At 37.1% G+C, this 21627-nt stretch overlaps 1 protein-coding gene across 9 annotated transcripts in view; it reads left to right on the top strand.

Moving 5' to 3' along the window:
- TP63 (tumor protein p63) overlaps nt 1-21627 on the top strand; it is a gene marked incomplete at both ends in the record, with an annotated part of 214334 nt that overhangs the window by 100991 nt on the left and 91716 nt on the right. For 4 of the 9 annotated variants that reach the window (XM_080654861.1, XM_080654860.1, XM_080654865.1 and 1 more), the window contains one exon: nt 19661-19702. The exons of 4 other annotated variants lie outside the window; for them this stretch is intronic. In XM_080654861.1, coding sequence (XP_080510987.1) covers nt 19661-19702 — 42 coding nt within the window. Of the gene's footprint in view, nt 1-19645; nt 19703-21627 lie in introns of those variants that run through there. One more of the 9 variants, XM_080654859.1, reaches the window with a different exon arrangement.

The raw sequence follows: 21627 nt of genomic DNA, 5'->3' as shown, positions 1-21627 counted from the left end.
ACCCAAAGAAATCCAAAAATACTAATTTGAAAAGATATATGCATCCCTATGTTCATTTCAATATTATTTATAATAGCAAAGATATGAAGGCAACCTAACTGTCTATCAACAGATCATTAAATAAAGAAGATGAGGTACCTATATACAATGAAATATTACTTGGCCATGAAAAGGACCAAAATTTTACCATTTGCAATAACATGGATGGACATGCTAAGTGAAATAAGTCAGACAGAGAAAGACAAAAAACATATGATTTCATTTATATGGGGACTCTAGAAAAAATAAACAAATAAAATAGAACCAAAGATACCAAGAACAAACTGGTCATTGCCAGATGTGAGTGGTGTGGAGGACTGGTTGAAAAGGGTAAAGGGATTAAGAAGCAAAAATAGCAGTTACAAATAGTCATGGATGTAAAGTACAGTATAGGGAATATAGTCAATAATATTGTAACAACTATGTATGTTGCCAAATGGGTGCTTAACTTATTGGGGGGAATCACTTAATACAGTGGTTCTCAACCTTTCTAATGCTGCGACCCTTTAATACAGTTCCTCATGTTGTGGTGACCCCCAACCATAAAATTATTTTCGTTGCTACTTCATAACTGTAATTTTGCTACTGTTATCAATCGTAATGTAAATATCTGTGTTTTCCGATGGTCTTATAATATTTAATGTTAACTATAATTGAAGAATAAAGAAAATAATCTTAGCCTTATGTCTACTATTTTTCAGCTTATAGCCCCTCCCACCCACATTGGTTCCTAGACTACTCTTGGCTCCAGCCAATATTTCCTTAACATAAGCTTTTTATTTTTAGCTAGAGGCCTGGTCCATGAAATTTGTCCCTCAGCCCAGCTTGCACCCTCTCTAATCTGAGACCCCTCCAGGGATGTCCAACTGCCGCTTTAGTCCTGATCCCACAGGAATCAGGCCTAAACTGGCAGTTGGACATCCCTCTCACAATCCGGGACTGCTGGCTCCTAACCACTTGCCTCCTTGGCTGCCTGATTGCCCCTAACCACTCTGCCTGCCAGCCTGATAGCCCCCCTAAACGCACCCTGCCTACTTGATTGACACCTAACTGCTCCCCTGCTGGTTTGATCACCCCCAACTGCCCTCCCCTGCAGGCCTGGTCCCCCCCAAATGCCCTCCCCTGCAGGCCTGGTTGATCCCAACTGCCCTCCCCTGCTGGCCATCTTGTGACATTGTGGAGGCAGCCATCTTGTGACAACTGCCCTGCCGGCCATCTTGTGACATTGTGGGGCAGCCATCTTGTGGTGGCCATCTTGTGATGACGTGGGGGCGGCCATCTTGTGATGACATGGGGGTGCCCATCTTGTGATGACATGGGGGCGGTCATCTTGTGATGTGAGGGGGTGAGGGTCAATTTGCATATTACCTCTTTATTATATAGGATACTGTTTTCCTCGCCTAGAATTACTTTCCTTTTCTTCCTTCACCTAGCAGGTTTTAAAGATAATTTTTTTTTGCTTCAACTACTTGAAGTTTATTATATAAATTAATTTTTAATTTGTATAAGCTTTTGGGGGGAATGTTTTATATCAGCTTATTTTCAGAGTCAAAAGTATGGACTTAAAATTTCAGAGCTGACAAAAATCATTTATAAGTTCAATAATAGTGGAGACAGAGAAATCTTTTTCCTAATATTTTTCCCTGAAAACAAAAACTAGATACTTCTATCTTCATTCAACCCACAGAGGAAACACAAAGAGCTCCAATAATTTTTTTTTTTTTTTTCTCCCTAGTGCCATGGCTGGTACCTAATTAGAACATTGAAGACTATGACCCAAAAGAAGAAAATATTAGTCCTATGACTAAAAATTAATTAATGTTGTCTATGATTCAGAACAAATAAAAATAAAGATAACAAGTTAAATGTTTAAAAAAAAAAGTAAAATAAAATTGGGTCAGTTCTCTTTGCCATTGTTTTGATGTAAGTTTTGAAAACTAGAACAATCCCCCCACCAATTTCTTAGCCATCCTTGTTAGATTTTTGCTATTCCTTTATGTTAATCTATTGCTTTTTTTGGTTCATCTGGAATGTGTAAATATTCCCTAAAAATGCTTCTTTGACCTCTATTAAGCAATTTGCAGTAGAATTAAGCAACAGAAGTTTGGGCATTTGGGGAATTATCAAAAAGGATTGTGCCTAGAAGGCTGTTCTTTTTTTTCTTTGAACATTTTTCTCTGAGTTTATGCAGATTTGAAGAAGTGAATCCACGTACTCTCTAAAGATTATTAGGCAGGACAAAGCATTTAGAGAGGACAATGTGGTACGTTTTCTCTGAAAATTAATCAGTCATTTCCAATGTACAAATCAGCTTCTATGTCAGAGGCTTTCATTTGAATGAATCAAAGTAAATTGCCATAAGGGTTTAGAAAATGGTGCCTATTCATAAAAAAACAAACAAATAAATAAAATATCTTATGTTTGAATAATGTTCTGCAGTTTAAAGTTATTCCACATCTATTATCATCCTTGATCTTGACAACCACATGCAATATATATATTTCATGCTATTCTAAGTACATTAACTTTTTCGACTTTTTGGTGTAATTAAATATTATTAAAAGCTACTTAACTTCATTAGTGTACAAGTTAGTATGTATAACTAAATAAAAGACTCCCATACTATTTTATACTGTTAAACAATTGAATATATGGTTCTCATTATGGAGCTCCAAGTTAAAATAATAGTATATCAAAGATGCACGTTCTTTAATATTGTTTCATGTGCTACCTACAGGTGACATTTTTAATAAAGCTACCATGAAAGGTATTTTCTACATTGCTTACCTGATTGGCCTTGAAGGAAACCTTACATTCTTTTAAATAAAATTACAAACTCATTTTTAGTCCTCCTGAGTTGAATATTTGGCATGCTCAATAGTATCAATACTACTTAAAATTGAATAGGGTTTGTTTGGTTGTTTGCTTGGTTATCAGAGAGTGAGATCTTGGTTCTCATTCAACTAAAGCAGAAAATGTCTGGGCAGTGTCTGTTAGTGTTGATCAATATAGGTCATTTCTCCTCAACATTAAACAAATTCATTGATTGATTCACTTCCTAAAATATGTTGAAACATTTCTCTGTACAAGACCCTCTTTTAATATTTGTATGCCCAATCTAATGGTTTTAACTTGGGATTCTATCCTCAGTAGGATTTTGTAGTGTATTAGAAACATTGTTTGTCGAGCAAGGCGGAATGATAAATTGTACTTCTGTTTACATGGCTAATTGTAAGGGTTTGGAAACACCCCTTTGATGCACTAAGAGCAGCTAATGAAGACAGTTAAATAAACAAACATTAATAAGGAGTTCATACAGACACAGTCTGCTAATTTGCCTCTTGTCCCTGGCCTAAACTTTTATGTCTCTCTTCCCAAGCAGAACACCTATTTTGAATTTAATGGAAAGCCAGCTTTTTATTCATAACCCAACACTATACTTCCTCACTTAGTATGTCAGTGCTTAGAACTGGCTTTAGAATCAGTTAGTAGCAAATGTTTTGTTTTGTTTTACCAATATGGAAATTGAAGCTCAGAGAAGTGAAGTGATAAGCCCTAAATTACCCAGCCAGTTGGTCAGAGAACCAGTTTAGAATCCAGGTTTCCTGATGGTATCCGCAATGCTATGATGCTCCCTTTAAAAAATTAAGTACATAGATAATATCTCTTGGGATGCACTCTATATTTCATCAATTAATATGTACCAACTTGAGACTATTAAACCTGTCTTTGGCAGGTTTGTAAAATAGTTGTCTCACATTGTCATTTTGTCATTTTGCCAAATGCAGATCTTGGTAACTTGGAGAAAGTATCATAACTTTTCCTATAATGTGTTTGGTGCTTACTCAATGCCAAGTTTAGTGCTCTATCATGTTTGATGCGAAGGTAGATTGAATTTCTGTTTCATTTTCAAAATTGTGCTCTAAGACAAGGACACCCCTAACCCCCAGACAAGCTTGTCCTGCAGACGTGGTGGTGTAATGAATTAGTCTTGCACGAGTCTGTGGCTTCTGGAGGGCTAAGCAGGGGATCAAATCCTCCCTTTGTAGTGAGACAAGCTGCCAGAGAAGTGATTGATATTGCTACAGAAGTAGAACTTCAAGGAAGAAATAAGCAGATAAGTGGGGTAATAAGCAGATAATACTACTACTTTTCACTTAGTGTCTTTTATCTGAGCATCTGAAGGCAGCTGTATCCTCACACATCAAGGCCTCTCAGTGTAAAGAGACAATGGAGTCTCTACTTTTACTCAGTGGCCTCTTCCACAATCAATAAATCAGTGAAAAGATTCCTAAAAAAATCAACAGTGTTAATTTTTTTTTTATCCATTCTCTAGGAAGCTAAACCACCAGGATATGAAGCAATCGCTCTAAAAGTTATCTTGATCTTGATGCAATGTTCTATATGCACTTCCCCTATAATATTTGGATCTGATAAAAAGAAACTCCTCCTGTACCAACTGAGGCATTTACTGTATTTTTAAAACCCTTCTGATCAGGTCAGGCTCACTCACTCCCTGTGAGTAATTCTCATTCTTGCATTTATTTTACTACTTAAATATGTCCCTTGTAAATCTTATTTTAGGTTGCAGTCCTTAGACAGTAAATCTTTCAGACAGCTTTAGGCCATTATGACTCCAAGGAACTATTGTGAAGTGAAGCTGTCATTTAATAAGGTTGATGGACCAAGTTAGAGATCTCTTTAATATGCCTTCATTAATTTTGTACACATCTTGTTAATTCAGACAAATAGGCTAAGTTGCCAAGCAAAATTGTTTCCTTTTAGCAGACCATGACTCAAAATTCAGAAGCCAATTCCTAAGAGAGTTAGAGAGCAATACTGGCTTCCACATGATTTTGGGGTAACTTTGTTCCTTATTTAAAAAAACACACAACTATAATGATATTTCTAGACATTAAACCACCAAATATAAGTACTAAGGAACATTAAAAATATTGTTGAATCATCCTCTTCATCTCTGCCCTTTTGTTGTTGTTGTCACTTTAACTATGTTGTATGTGTATATGGGTTTGGGGGCATGTGCTATTTATTTATTTTTTCTTTAATTATAGAAACATTAAGGTTAGGAGAGATCTTAAAGGTCAGACGAGTCTGGCCTTGAGTTCCATCATTATAATGTGTAAGCAACTAGCATAACCTTAGGAGGGAAAAAGAACACAGATTCACCCAATCTGTGTTCCCCTGAAGGTCTTAAAAATATCACTGGATACATAAAATACAAATAAAAAGCACCACTGATTCATGGCTAGATGTTTCAGGTTTTATTGTTTAACTAAAGACAAATTTGCTTTCTTTTAACAACAACATTTCCTTTAAAACACATTTCATACTTGGCAGAAGATGAAAAACAAATGTGTATACTTAGTAGTGCCATCTTTCAATGTGACCAAATTCTTTTGTGAGTGGATGGTTTTCTAGTTGAGATAATGCAAGAAAGAAATTGTGTGTGTTTGGGGGGAAGTGATTTGATAAAGAGAACACACAGATACTGCATGTATCACCATTTTGGAAATTTCAGTATTCTAATGGTTATTCTAATCACTTCTATTTTCACCTTCCTCTTTATAGTTTATAAAGAACTTTATCTCATTTGACAGTCCTTAATTACCTTGGACATGAAGTGATGTAGTTGGTGGTATCCAAATGTAATAAAAGTGGAAAACACAATTTTAGTTTGCCCCAGCCCACAGACTTAGCAACTAACACAATCAAGACTTTAAGGCAGCCCAGTTAACTTAATGCCACTGCTCTCCAAGCCAAGTTCAAAGTGCTTTCAAAATATAGCTTTAGATATAGCACATCAGCCTGTTATTATCAAGTGCTATACAAAACATTAGTAAATCTTGTCATCAAATATATCTCAAGACCCAGGTACAAGCCAACACCCTACAGAAAATAAATTGATTTAAAAACTACATATAATTAAGTCATTTGCCATAAACTGAGTCCACTCGATTTAACTTAATAGGTAGGTAAGTTTTTCATACTCTGAACTCTCTCCCCCAAGTCAGTCTTATTGCCTTTTTTTCCCACTCCAAACCTAGAGGGTGCTGCTCCTCTGGCTAGATTCTAAATTGTGTCCTTCAGTGTAAGGTAAGAACTACCTTCTATACAATTACCTAGATTCTAATGTCACTTTTTCCTCTGTTTCCACTTAGTTTTACCATGTTATTTGCTTAATTGTGCTTTGCTTCCAGGCTTTTGTGAAGTGCCCTCCAAGGTATCTGTCTACTTATTATACTTGTTTGAGTGTCTAAAGCATCTTGTCATCATTTTTTACTGATATCTAACTTTCCCTTCCTCATTTAAGTCACTTTTTTTTTTACCTTTTGGAATGCCTAAATTTATAATGGAAAATACTTCCACCAGGGAGAAATAGAGGTTAACATTTATTAATACCTTAATGTGTGTATTACAAAACCCATCCTAGCAGCCAAAATTTAACAGATTTTAAAGCAGAAATTGAGCTGGCTCATGAGATGCAGTTCTGGCACCCTTGGAAACAAGCCGTGGTGACATGTATAAATGTGTATTTTTTCTTAGTAAAATACAGTGGATAATGCAATTCTTTCAAATAAGGATGCAATACTGAGAATTGGAAAAGTCGTTTCACATTCATAAAATAGTAGCAAAGCATCAGGACACTTATTTTCTACTTTGGGGTTTTATATTGTCTGTCTCTGAAATGAAAGTGTTTGATTACATGATTTATAAAGTTTCTTAATGGTGTAATATTCTTCAATATTAGTACTTAGATTGCTCACATTATCATCACTTGAAGCCAAGCATTCTCTTCCATCCCTTACCTTTGCAAGAACAGATTTTTTCACCAAAAAAAAAAAAAAAAAAAAAAATAAGTGACAGAGCCCTTTCTCCTATCCCTGCTGTTCTTGCTGGGGCACAAGAAGAGAAAGCTTCACTATTGTTATGGGTGTGTCTACTTACAGTCCTAGGAAATAAATTTAAATTATCCTGAGAATAGGGGCCAGCCCCTGCTGGGGTAGAGTTCTCCAAGGCTGTGAATCTAAATGTAAATGTCAGCCCCACGTGAACAGAACATTGAACTTTCTAATTAACCTTGCAAGTCAGTCTTTAAGGAAACAAGGATATAGCATCCAGCAGTTTACAAAGGTGTTTTGTACATTATTTGCTGAAGGTCAGAGGGCAAACTCTGTTGTGACAGTCAGGTGGACTTGGAAGGCACACTTCTCTGGGGAAGATGAGACAGAGAAGAGCAGTTGACGTTGATCTTTGGTGATAGCAATGACAGAAGACAGTCCTTCGAATTCTAGGGTATTTTCTATGTTCTTTCAGTTCACAGGAAGATTTTCTATTTTTAATCCAAGGAGTTAGAAAAATGGAACCATAGAAGATAATAAGTGATCTACCTCACTTCACTATCTTCAGGGAAGTTAAATAGTAAATTATAAAAGCTTAAGTACCTTAAATATAAAAAAAATAAAAAAAAATTCAACTCCACCACATTCTAGTCTTATTCCACTATATCTTTCCTACTTTATCTTCCATCTCCCATGTCCTTCCATGCTCACCAAACTCCATCTTCTTGTTCTGATTACATAATTTAATGTCTCTGTCTTTTGGTCCTGCTGTTTTAGTTTAGGAATGTCTTCTTTCTCTTCCTCTTTTTCCAAAATTCTTCTCAACCAGAAAGCCTCAGCTCCTATGTCCTCACAGGAGATCAATCACTCTTTCTTTTATATTTCCATAACTTAACACTTAATTAGCATTTATTTTTTTACATATTTAATCTTAATGGTAAATGTATTAGTTTTTTAAAATATGTCTGTTCCATTAGATCAGGAAGTCTGAGGACAGATATTGAGTCTTATCCTTCATTGTATCTTATTGCAAGACCACATATAATACTATATAAAGTTAATATTTAAAATGAAATGTGTATGTGTGCAGGTATGTGAGTGAAAAGAAAAAAAAAATGGTCTCTAACCAATTGTTTCTAATATCTCTTCTAGCATTAACATATCCCAAATGGATCTATGATTTGACCTCAGAATAAACCAAAACAACTAATTTTTAATTAATTACTATTTACATTAGCTTTGACTTAGTTTTTCTGTCTAAAGATTCCTCAGTTAGGAAGACGGAGGAGGTAAAACTCAAATTTGACAATTTGCCCAATGAGGTGAACCAATGAAATATTTTTTGCCCTGCTCCTCTTTAGAGTAACAGTGACAATCAAAGAGAATGTTTGAAGTTCATGCTTACCTAGTCTTCTAGGTGTTGACCATGACTAAGATTTTATTATGGCTGCTAAATAAAAATTATAAGAATGTGGACCATTGGAGGAATGAGTTTAGAGAGGAGAAGCTAAATATATATTTTAAATAGATGCTCAGACTGAAGCACCTGTGCTCTGGTTTGGTCATAAGCTTACTCATACATTCAAGACACACCACTCGCACTGACATTGACTCAGCCCTTTGTCACTGTAGCTTAAATACCTTACCCTGCAGAGAATCTGTTTGCGTTACAAAACCTAGTGAATGAAAAGGAATAATTGGAGAACACTGCATATTTGATTAAGATGAAAGTAGAAAACCCATTTCATTCACATAGCAACTGAGATGGCAAATAATTTCTCAGTTTTATTTTTCCTTTTGTTGGGGCCAGCTATGCCACTGTGTATATGTGTGTATGCTTATGTTCAAATTATTTATAATGTGTTCAGATTATTGGCCACATGTTCTTTCTGTAATTTGAACATAACTGTACTTGTGTCCACCCAAAGAAATTCTTTCTTTATTGTTATTAGGCTATCATACTTAGTTTTCCTTTACTTTTAAGCAACATATATTTTAATCCTAAATCCCATTTCAGTCATTACTGAAAACGGCCAATGGTTTTCAGATGCAGCACTCATCTTGAGTCATTTCTTAAATCTCTTGTGATAAGAGTAGTCCAGTTAAAGATCCTTGAAGATAAGGTTTATTTTACAAAATCAAGCCGTGGCCTCCTTAGGTCAGAAGATCTGGCTTAACCACTCAAGTCACAGAGGCACACCTACTTGATTGCACCACTTTTTAAATCAAGTTATGAATCAGACTGGGGAAGCTGGAACTAAATCAGTTTATTGTGTCTGTAGAAAAAGGAAGCTCAGGATACCAACATTAAGAGGAAAAAGCTACTAAAGGGGAGAGAATATCTTTGGGAGTCATTTGTGGCCACAAGATCTCTTATTTCCTCTGTAGAGCATGCAAACAAATTGATTTACTCCAGACAGAATTCTTCCCCATTGTTGGGGCATGCATAGGAGAGGGTTATGTCTTCTGTGACAGGGCAACTTGTGTGGCAAAGGAGAGCATGCAGCCTTAAGCATAGTTTGTGTATGAACTTGAATATAACATTTAACTCCACTATAACCTGATTTCCTTATCTGAGAATTGGGGGTAATGAGGCCATGCCTGTCTGCTTTACAGGAAGATCTCATGGATCAAACCAGAGTAGTTACCTGGCAAACAGAATTTGAGTGCTGATTCTACAAAATTCCTAAGCTGCAGGAAGCACAGAACTAAATTGGGCATCACCCTTGCTCCAACCTAAGAAAGAGTAGAAATGGTTTCCAGAAACAGAAGTCCTTTTCCCCCCATGGTCTGTTGTAACAGGGAGAAGACACTGGAACTCTCTCAGCCTCTGCATTAAGAGAGGTAAAATGTGATTTTTCTTCTTGGAGTTCATCCATGACTCCAAAGTAAATATATTTTCTTTTTATTTTTCCTAGGATTTTTTTCCCTAGAAAGAACAAAGAGGATTTATGTAAGAAAAAAAGCTGAGTTGCCTCAAAATATAGCCTCCAGAAAGAATAAGGCACCTAAGCCCAACCTATTATTTATGCTGAGGAGAGAAAAGTTGAGGAACTAATAGTAAAGTCTAAAAGTCCCAGGGCTACAAACTTGGTCTATATAATCAACTGATCAGCTCTTTAGGAAGAAAATACCACAAGGAAAAGATGTGAGATATAAAGTCGATAGGGACATTGTGTATCATCATCAATATGACATTCTGATCATGGTTAAATAGACACACATAAAGTACCAGAAGACTAGATCCACAGTAGTAGAGGATGGCAAACATATAATAAAACTAAGTCCAATGAACAGATTGGAAAACTGCAAGATGGAAGGGAAATGTCCTTCTTCAGGTAATAAAATCATTTATGGCAGAACCAGAACTTAACCCAAAGTCCATGACTCTTGGGAGATGCATGATACTTAAATAAAGGCAAGGTAGGTTGTCTTTCCTATGGTTTTTAATAGGGTAAATCATTTAAAAGCTGGTATTGTATGGGAATGTATCACATTGTGGGACAAGAAGGAAAGTTTGTGTGTTCTGCAATTAGCTTGAGTGAATATTTGTTCATTATCTGTCCATTCAACAAAAGAGACTAACTCAAAATCCTGGAGCTGAGTACTGGATCCCAGGGTTCTGCTGTGGATTCCAGTGCTTTTCCCACTGCTCCTGCTCCACACTGGCTATTGACTGAATAGTCTATGACCCACCTACTGTTGCAGCTGCCATTTGGAAGATAGGCAGTAAGTAGATGGAAAAGTAAACACATATAGTTTTAATCAGACTATTTATTGAAGCACTAGAAGATCTTGTGTTTTAAAAAATAAGAATTTATAGAAGGTATTTACTAGCCATGTCCAGAATTACAGATATAAAAATACAAAATGATAAAAGGGTACTAAAATCTATTTTTAAACTATCATAAACTAATTACTGCTATATGGTTGGCTAGTAAGTTAAATGTTGTAATATGGGGTGGAATTTTGACTTTACAGATAAAAATGTAAAGAAGCTAAGTAAACACACCAGTTTTCAAATAAGCACAAATTGGTTTGACTTAAAGACCTGCTCTTTTACAAGTAGCCCAATCAATGGTGATGGACATGAATATGTTTAATGAATGATATATACTAGCAATAGGGAGAAATTAATTTTGTGAGTTTTTACTCTAAAATATAAAAAAAATTAAATACTAGTAGCTGCTAATGATATCCTGTTTTATATTGTTGGTCTAAACATAATCTGGTATAATATCTGGAAATCAATGTAGTAATATCTATTGGGCTTTAAAACACTCTTATTTTTAATTGAATAATTTAGCTTCTGATAGTGTAGTACTTTTTTGCTTTAAGGTTATAGTGTTAAAGAAAAGCAGAAGCAAATTGAATGCTCAATTAATGGAAAACAGCAAAATTCATTCAATAAGAGTATAGCAGTTTTAAAACATTGTATTTTAAAAACAAACAAATAAACAAAAACATGTAATTACTTGAGTATGCACTCATTAACAGTTTAATTTTTACAATTAGGCAAATGCATCTACACTAATAAAAGAGAAACATGCAAATTAACCATCACTCTGCTACACCACCAGCCAATCAGAAGCAATTATGCAAATTAACCCAAAAAAGATGGTGGCAGCCATGGAGCTGGAGTGAGCAAGAGGCTTGGGTTGCCCCCAGCAATGGAGGAAACCAAGATTCCCGCCCACCCCAGCCAGCCCTGGCCTCCGCTCAAGGCTACAAAGTTTCAATTATAGAAGATAAATAAATCCCAGATACCTGCTTCCAGCCGGCCCTGGCCTCCACTCAAGGAGGCGCTGAAAAAAAAAAAAAAAAAAAAGGAGGGGCTGGGAGCCTGGATCACTGTGGGGCATGGCCAGCCTGAAAATAGCCCTCAGCTCCTCACCCAGGCTGGCCAAACTCCCATGGGATAAGGGTCCCTGCTGGGGGGCTTGGCCAGCCTTGCAAACAGCTTATCAGCCCCTCACCCAGGCTGGCCAGGCTACCCAGTGGGGACCCCCCACCCTGAAGGGGCTGTGGCCAGCTTGAAAACAGCCTTCAGCCCCTCACACAGGCTGGTCACACCCCCCAGCGGGGACTCTCACCCATGGGGGCGTGGCCAGCCTGCAACCATAGGCTCCTCACCCAGGCCACCCCACGCCCCAAGGGAACCCCCACCCTGATCTGGGACACCCTTCAGGGCAAACCAGCTGGCCCCCACCCATGCATCAGGCCTCTATCTATACTAATAAAAGGATAATATGCTAATTAGACTGGGAGACCTTCCAGGAGACCTTCAGAGCCATGGTGGCAGGGCTGAGGTAGAGGCGGTTAGAGGCCAAGAGGGAGGGCAGTTGTGGGTGATCAGGCCAGGATGGGACTGCAGTTGTGGGTGATCAGGCTGGTGGGGGGGCGGGGCCATTGGGGATAAGCAGACCAGCAGGGGGGCCAGTTGGGGGTGAGCAGGCTGTCAGTGGGGGTCAGTTGGAGGTGATCAGGACAGCTTGCGGGGGGCATTTTGGAGTGAGCAGGCCAGCAGGGGGTCAGTTGGGGGCAAGCAGGCCAGTGGGGAGGGAAAGTGGGGGCGAGCAGGCCAGTGGCAGGGGGCAGTTGGGGGTGATCACACTGGCACAGGGGGCAGTTGGGGGTGATCAGGCTGGCAAGGGGGGGCATTTGGGGGCGAGCAGGCCAGCCGCAGGGGGCAGTTGGGGGCAAGCAGGCCGGCAGGCAGAGTGGTTAGGAGCAATCAGGCAGGCAGGCAGGCAGGTGAGCAGTTAGGAGCCAGCAATCCCAGATTGCGAGAGGGATGTCTGACTGCCGGTTGAGGCCCAATCCCTGTAAACCAGCAGTAGGACATTCTTCGAGTGGTCCCAGTTTGGAGAGGGTGCACGCCGGGCTGAGGGACACCCCCACCCCATGGACGAACTTCGTGCATCAGGCCTCTAGTATATTTATATAGACATATATACATACCTAACAATATATATTTTAATATATACTATCATATGTACAGTTTGTAAAACATACAAAACTGCATGGGATATGTATCCATGGAAGTGAATATAGCAAAATTTTAGTAGTAATTACCTCTAGATTCTGAAATAAATGGCTCAACATGTTATTTTTATGTAATGAAATTATCAGAATTTTTCTTTATATATATAATATTAAAAAGCAATAAGCTTGGGAATATGTTAAAGAGTTAATATCCTTATTAATAAGGAAAGCATTGCTACTCTTATGGAATAGGGTTGGATGAGGGGGGGACAGAGGACATTAATAGATCACTTAAAGAAAAAAATGCAAAGGGCTAATAAACATTGAAATACATGTAATCAAATCTCACTAGCATATTAAAATGAGAAAATATTTTTTCAGTCGTTAAATTGGGAAAGATAATCCTTCATATGTGGCCCTTAGCTTCATAAAAATGCAATTTGGTGCAGTCCTTTTGGAAAAATAACTTAATTCTGTACCTAACAAGTGACAATTATGTAACTTTTGACCCAGTATTTTTTTTTAAATATATTTTATTGATTTTTCACAGAGAGGAAGGGAGAAGGATAGAGAGTTAGAAACATCGATGAGAGAGCAACATCGATCAGCTGCCTCCTGCACACCTCCTACTGGGGATGTGCCCGCAACCAAGGTACATGCCCATGACCGGAATCGAACCTGGGACCCCTCAGTCTGCAGGCTGACGCTCTATCCACTGAGCCAAACCGGTCAGGGCTTTTGACCCAGTATTTTTAATTGTAAGAATATTCAAATGCTCATAATAACTTTAAAAATTATTTCTTCTTACAGAATACTTACATAAACACAGGAGAAGAAATAACACATTTGTTGTTTTGATTTTTTGTGTTTTGCTTACAAATATGACATTTTCGTAATCTAAAATTTTTCAAATGCAAAATGAAAGAAAATGTGAGCAGAGATGGTATTATCTCTGTACATTTGTTTCCACAGAGACTGTTTTGGAGCCCTTTAAATGTAACAGAGTATTTAAAACTGGGCAAGTGGCTAAATTACAGTTGTTATTATAAACATAGAGTGAGGTATCTCTGATCAATGAGCTGTAACACTGCTATGGACATGACATTGAATAAGGGATAAATACTGGTGGGAGGGTACCTGAAGACACAATCTAACTGTACAGCACAATGTTTGAGTGCATTTGGGGGCCAAAATATACAAGTTCTATTGATTTGACATTTAGTATTTGCATCTCACTGTCTTTATCCTCATCTGATATAGAGATAAGAACAATACCTAAATCATATTTTTTGACAACTAAATTAGTTTGATGTACAAAGTGCTTTGAAGAGTCCCTGACCCAAAAAAATACAAAGAAAGAGAATTTAACCCTGTCCACCATTATACCTTCTACTGGAAGGTCTACAAAAATAAATTATAGCTCCAGTATAACTGTAAAATTTAGGACAAAACTCATCTTCCCTCCTGTGCCCATAAGGCTTACCCATTTTTCAGAGCCTAGCTACTGACCCTCAGATGAGTTTGATTTTACTGGTACATCTTGCTTTGGAATTTAGCCTTGAACTAAAGAGAAAATTCATCTATAGTTGAATTAATTTTGTGGCCTTCAATAGTTTCCACAAATGCTAATTGCCTCACCTATTTGAAGCAGGAGGGGAAAGAAATCACTTAACTTGGGAAAGATTAGAGCTTTGAAAGTGACTCTAGGTGTTCTGTTAGTCATCCTTTAACTTTGTGGTAGCTGACCTTAAACATTCTAATTGATTGAGTTCTGCAACAGATGGAAAGTCCCAACATTTCTTAGCTTTCACACATGCTCTATAAAAGTGAAATACTTTTTTTTACTAATGGCAGATTTATCAGGGTGACAATTTTCCTTTTTGACAAATAATTATTGAGGGTTTGAGGTACTGTGTTGGATTGAAAGCATCATTTTTTCCTCTTATTTCAATTAGATACTGTGCTTTGATTCCTATAGGAAAGGCTTCTGTGTCATAACAGAAACTTTGGGTAAGGAATCTACCGCTCAACTTTCTAGTTCTTTCTTATAGTATTAAACTGCTCAATTGAACTCTTCAGAACTCTTCAAGCTTTTAGACACAAAATGAGATATCTTGAACAGAAATGCACTCTGACCTCAAAAGTTCATAGACTAGCGGGGAAGACAGAGAAGTATACCAGTTTTTGCATTATAAGATAGTATTAATCATTTCTTAAATAATTCATATAAGAGAAGATTGAACTTCAACTATAGTATTGGAGAACTCCTCATGAAGGTGGCATTTAGAAAATGTTTTTACTTTACCATGCAAAAAGAATGAAAGCATTTAAACTAAGGAACCAGGCTGAGCAGAGGGGCAGAAGCAGTCATCAGGGGCCAGAATGTGGTAAGCAGAGTGGAATATACATGAGGCTGAGAGGATAGCTTGGGAACAGACTTTAAAGGGCCTTGACCATGTGCAGAAATACTTGGTTTTCTCCCATTGGCACTGAGGTAGCCTGAGCAGGGACACCATCAGAGCCATTTAGGAAAGATAATGGTAAGGGGGCTCTAACTGTGAAGGAAGAAAGTGAAGGCAGTGCTGGATAGCTCTATTTCTATCTCACTCAGGTAAATTTAAAAGGATTGGTATGTTTAGAACCAGGTGCAAATTCTTTCTTGGCCCTAGCCTGTTTGGCTTAGTGGATAGAGTATCGGCCTGCGGACTGAAGGGTCCTGGGTTCAATTCCAGTGAAGGGCACATGCCTGGGTTGCGTGCTCGGTCCCCAATAGGGGGCATGCAGAAGGCGGCCAATTCTCATCATTGATGTTTCTATCTCTCTCTCCCTCTCCCTTCCTCTCTGAAATCAATAAAAAGATATTTTTTTTAAAAAAATTCTTTCTTGGAATCTCAACTGCTGCTGTAAAAACAACCTTTGCTTACTTAAATAAATGACCATCCAATCCTAGCCAAATTTACCCAACCTGCTAACTTCTTTTTTCTCATAATTCAATAGAATTAAGGTCTTCCTGAGGGAACCCACTAAAGCATGTTTCTGTATTCTGTGGCTTCATGAAACCTGAGCATTTCCCTACTCTCTACATCTACCCCCAAACACTGAAAGCAGACACAGATCCAGAAGCACAAAATGCTTCCAGTTTTCACTTTCCAGAGTTCTATGGGGACCAGGTTGTTTATTATTGAACCTGAAAAAATACCTGCAGTACTTATGATAAGGGGTTAATATATTTAATGTACAAAAAGCTATCCCACAAATAAATTTTAAGAAGGACATTAAACAAAATGTTAACAGTATTATTTCAGGAAAGCATATATTATCCCCACATCTTGGAAGACTTCTGCCACCACACTGGATTTATAATAGTGGCATCTTCATCCAGCAGGCATGAAACTTTGAAAACTCTGAGGGAAATGCCTGAAAAAGAAAGTTGTGAGCTCTAGGTAGAGTTGTTCTGATTCCTGAAAGCTTGGGAAACCCACTTAAAGTTTTTGAGTTTAATTACCTGAAAAATGGGTATAATAATACTTACTACATAACTAGGTTGTTAGGAAAATTAATACACATTACTAAATCTTTGAGATCCCAGGATAAGCATTGCTTTATGGTAAGTGCAGTAAATAACCTCCTGCTTAAATAAATGTATGGTATTTACATCAGGTATTCACACTAATTCTGAAATTAAATGTTATCAGATAGACTTTAATGAGCTCTTTTATGGAAATGCTAAATTCAAATGCATTATTAGCTAATGTTTTTGTTGTGAGGCAAAACACACTAATTTCCCCCAAATACATTTTAACTGTTCTTTTATTTCATTTAAGTATTTTAGTGTCTGTTCAGCTAACTCGACTGCTTCAATTATACAGTTCAGAGATGAGAAAATCAAGATACAAATATTCAAGTAAAATAAAAAATATGGATAATCCTCTCAAGTCATTTCTGTGAAATCTGGATAGAGACTCTATCTTTGTAATGCTCTTTAGAAATCATTTAGTTCTTCCCCTTATTTCACAAACAAGGAACCTGAATCCATAGTGGTTAAGTAACCTGCCCCCAGGGCACAGAGCTAGCTAAAATCGGAGCTGGGAACAGAGCTTGTGTCTCCTAGTTACTCCTGTAATCCCAGTCTATTCCCTCAACTACCAAAAGCAGTCATGAGAGATATATCTTTTACATAAGATATGTAGGTCTTAGATCTTGTCCAGAATCTTGGTAGATATATTGGGTAGAGACCATAGTCAGATTTGATAGCACTAAAGACTGAAATGGTAGATAGAAGAAATTTGACTCTTCAGTCCATCAAATCCTGATGGAAGCCTGACCAGTGTTGCTCAGTGGTTAATCATCGACCCAGGAACCAAGAGGTGGCCAGTTCAATTCCTACTCAGGGCACATGTCAAGGTTGTGGGCTGGATCCTTGTTGGGGGGTCATGCAGGAGGCAGCAGATTAATGACTTCCTCTCGCATCAATGCTTTTTATCTTTCTATCCGTCTCCCTCTCTCTCTAAAAAAAAAAATCAATAAAAACAGATTTTTAAAAAATCCTGATGGAAAGAAATCTTTTGACTTTGTGAAAGATGAAATTTGTTTACATTTTGATAAAACACCACCAACAATTGAGACCATGAACCCTAGATTTAGGGGTTCAAATGGTGACAATATTTCACTAGTGTAAAAAAGAACCCAATAATGACTTTCTGGGCAATTACGCTAACCAATGGTGTCTACTTTAGAGCACTGATTCTAGTAGGCTATATAAAATATAGACATAGGGGCCATGTTCCCGGAAAGACTGATCTGAGAAATTTGGGGCCAGATTCAGAAATCTGTTTTTAAAAAGCGCCTTTGATGACTCTCTAGGTCACCCAAGTTTTTGAATTCAGCACAGGTCTAACTAAGGAAGCAACCATCTGCTTTCCACTATTGACCCTGAAGCTGTCAGTAGTTGTAGAAGTTAAATACATGGTACAAATAATTATACTGCATTTTGTAAGTAATTTTTTTTCTTTTTTTTCTCCTTGTAGTCAGTGCTTATTTGGTTAATTACAGGTAGTAAGAGGTCATCGACCCAATACTTCAGTGAGAAAACAAACATTATCTCCGATATAAACTTGTAGTGTTACAGAATGTTGTCCTATTCTTGAACACTTGAGATCAAATGATATTACTGAATTCCTTTTGCAAAAAAAAAAAAGGAACATTCTTACTAGGAACTCAGAGGCTTTAAAATAACTATCACCCCAAAGATCATATAATTCTTTATGTGCATGCTTTGTATTGAAAAGAAAAGTAGAAAGAAGGCAAATCCAAGGTCATGAATATATTGGCAAATTTTATTCCTAAAGTTTGTATACCAATCGATTCTGGATTCTATTTTTTTTCTAATCTTCTTATATTCCAATTTTTAGAAGAAATCTAAATATTCACTTAAAGATACATTGGCCAGATTTAACTTTTAAGCAGGACACAGGGAATTGGCTTCCCCAGTTGGGGTAGGGAATGATGATTAGATATAAATCTAACTGAATTACATAGAATACTCAGCAGTACTGAGAGTATTTTAGTGATTCACACAATAACCATCAGGGTGCATTTTATCCCCACTAAATCATGGCTAACCAAAGCCAGATTCTACATGAATGTTCTTATGTATTTATAGAAATATGTTCTTAAGGCAAAAGCTAATTTGTCTCTCACACTCTAATAATCTTTCTATTAGTAATTTATTTCTTGTTTATAAAAAAGGTATTCTCTTTTGACATTAATAAAAACTAAATATAATAGAGAAAATAAATGTTCAAATAGATAAGCTATTGTATTGATTCACATCTCCAGAAAGAATGATAGAAAGAAGCAGGGTTTTTTTTTAAGGCCTTTAAAAAAAATGGGCACATTTCCCAGGATTTCTATTTCCTGCATGTAATATGGATGTTTGTTTGTTTTTACAAGTTAACGGGACCATGCTCTGAAAAATCAAGTGGCTTGTGTTGGCATAGTTTTGTATGAAACCACTAGCATTTCTCTGGGGAGAAAGAGTTTACAAATTTTCAGCTATCAGGCAGTAGATTTTAATCTTTATACTGAGGAAATATGACCATGGCTTTGAGAATTTTTCACTCATTTCTAACTTTGTGTAATCATTTTTGAAACTCCACATTACGTCTAAAACAACAACAACAAAAAACAAGAAACAAAACAACAAAAAAAAAAACCCTTCCAAAAGCTTTCCCTGAAGTTTGGCTTTTCGGTTGCAAAGTGTAAAATAACTTTCTGAAATGCCTTCTGTAAGCCCTGGTGGTGGGACGCTTTGTGGTTTGTTTGGGGAGATTTGGTTTTGTTTTTAGGAGAGGGTGCACTTTCTGGTGTAAGAGACAGGGGAAAGTTTTACCTGTCTGTCTCTCCTGTTGTGTGTGTGTGTGTGTGTGTGTGTTTTTTTTTTTCCTCTTTCTTTCTTTTTCTTTAAAGATTGGTGATAAGGAATTCTAACTACTTAATGAGATGGGAGAGGCCTCACTCCATTGGAGTGGAGGAGTCCAGGTGGAAGTTGATGGATTGGACAGGTAAAGAGAAGAGTCCCGCCTCCTCATGCCTATAGTTGAGTATATATTAGGGAACCTAAAATTATGTACAGAGAGAGAAGGAGAGAGAGGGACTTGAGTTCTGTTATCTTCTTAGTAGATTCCTATTGTAAGGGTCTTAGAGGGGGTGGGGGGGTTGGCAAAATCCTGGAGCCAGAAGAGAGGACAGCGGCATTGATCAATCTTACAGCTAACATGTTGTACCTGGAAAACAATGCCCAGACTCAATTTAGTGAGGTAAGGATTTTAGATTTTAGTTCTTCATCTAGATATGCTTTTGCATTTTTATTTTTTAAATAAAAGCTTATATATTTGTGGTTTTCATTTACCGAATAGAATGTTTTTGCAAATTGTATATAGGAATCTCCTTTTCTTGGTTAATGTTTTCTGTGGTGACTGTAAGATTTTTATTCTTTAAGTAGAATATGAAAAAGTAGGAGAAAGGGGAAAAGAAAAATTCCTGAGTGGCATTATATTTGCAAAACCTAATATTCAGGAGTTTGTAAAATCACTTTTTATAGGAACAGACTGAGAGAACAGGTCACATTCTGCTAGATACATTGAAATGACTCCTGTTGGGTGTTCGCATACCAGTAAGACGTATTAGTTGATTGTGTCTCAACTCAGTTAAGTTCTCAGTTCTATCTCCAGACTTCATCCTAAAAGCAAATGAAGCTTTTTTAAATTTTTTCAAAGTAAACAGGTGAGATTTTTAAAGCCATCTTTGTTTTGAATTTTATCAATCCAGAGACCCACCTAAACCCTGAGGAGACTTCAAGCATTTCTCTATTGTCCGGTGATGGACTTAGACTTTCACTGTGTAATGACAAAGTTATTTTGGAGTGATGCGTTATTAAATATGTATATGTGCAGACAAATAAATGTGTATTATAGGGTATAGGATTTTATTTAAGGAATTAATGATCTGCCTCTCTGATCTCTCCTCAACGTTTGTCTCGGGGATTTAAATCACTGGTCAAATGTATAAGAAAAAACTCCTGAAGAGGCTGTAAGACTTTGAGGAAGTTTCCTAAGGTTGAGGGAGGTCTAACAACAATATTAGTTTACATTCCTCAGAATAGAGCAGCTGTGTTGACACTAATCACATTGGTGGTGGTGGGGGGGGAGGGAGTGTGGTGTGGGGAGAGCAGAGAGCGAGTTCAGTGTTTCGGATGAAAATGCTTGCAGGTGAATGCTTGGAAAAGTAGACTGGGATACTCAAATTGAGCTCCTTAAAATTCAAAACAAAATGCATAGTATTCTGGTGCAGACGGCAAAGGGAAAGGGGAGAATCTAGCAAAGGACAGCAAAGCAGAGCCTGTGCTGTCATATTGACCATGCTATTGTCTAGACACCTGAACTGTGTAAATATAACAGGGGAAATATCAAGTTATCTAATAAAGGAAAAGGAAGTGCCTATTTTCCTTTAAAACATTCAGTGGGCTTGCTTGTCTTCAGTGGAGAAACTTGAGTTTCTTGTTTTACTTTAATATTGGAACTTAGCTGGAAATGTTACCAAACAATTAAAAAAAAAATAGAGGTACCTTTTAAGAATATCTTGTTTCTATTTGATCCATTGCGGTCCAGCTATAACCATTAAAAAACAAATCTGTTGGTCATATATCTGACTTAGTGTTTGTTCACGAGCTATTTCATCTGTTATAAGCAGGCTGGGATTTGACTACGTGTGTCTGAGTATAATGGGGTAGAAGCAAATTTAGGTTAAAGGTATCTATAAGAAAAGTATAAAGTTGATGTGGAAAGAAATTATTATTTCTCCTGAAAGGATAAAACTGTGTAAATGCTGTGATTAGATGCTATCTGAATGAATTACTGCCTTTTATGGAGGCAAAGAGTCATGTTGTATGTGGGAGTATTGCATCCTTTTGATGAAAGAAAATACCTTTACATTGGTTTGAATTTTTAAAAACTTGAGGTAAATGTGTGGTCAGCTGCTCAAAAGGTAGCTGTTGTTTGCTTTCTGTTGGAATGCTACTAATGTACATAGAAAACATCTATGAAAAATATGGCTGAATTTCTCTCTCTTCCTGCAACTTTTTGTATATTGCCACTATGAATGTTATATCCTTCTGCCAATCTCTGTACTACGCGTTATTTAGGCATACTCTTCTGCAGTCTGTGTACTATCCATTATCTTCGTG

This window comes from Plecotus auritus (assembly GCF_963455305.1).
Source record: "Plecotus auritus genome assembly, chromosome: 2".
Lineage (NCBI taxonomy): Eukaryota > Metazoa > Chordata > Mammalia > Chiroptera > Vespertilionidae > Plecotus > Plecotus auritus.
The sequence above is the reverse complement of the archived record's forward strand: the minus strand, read 5'-3'. Positions and strand labels throughout refer to the sequence as shown.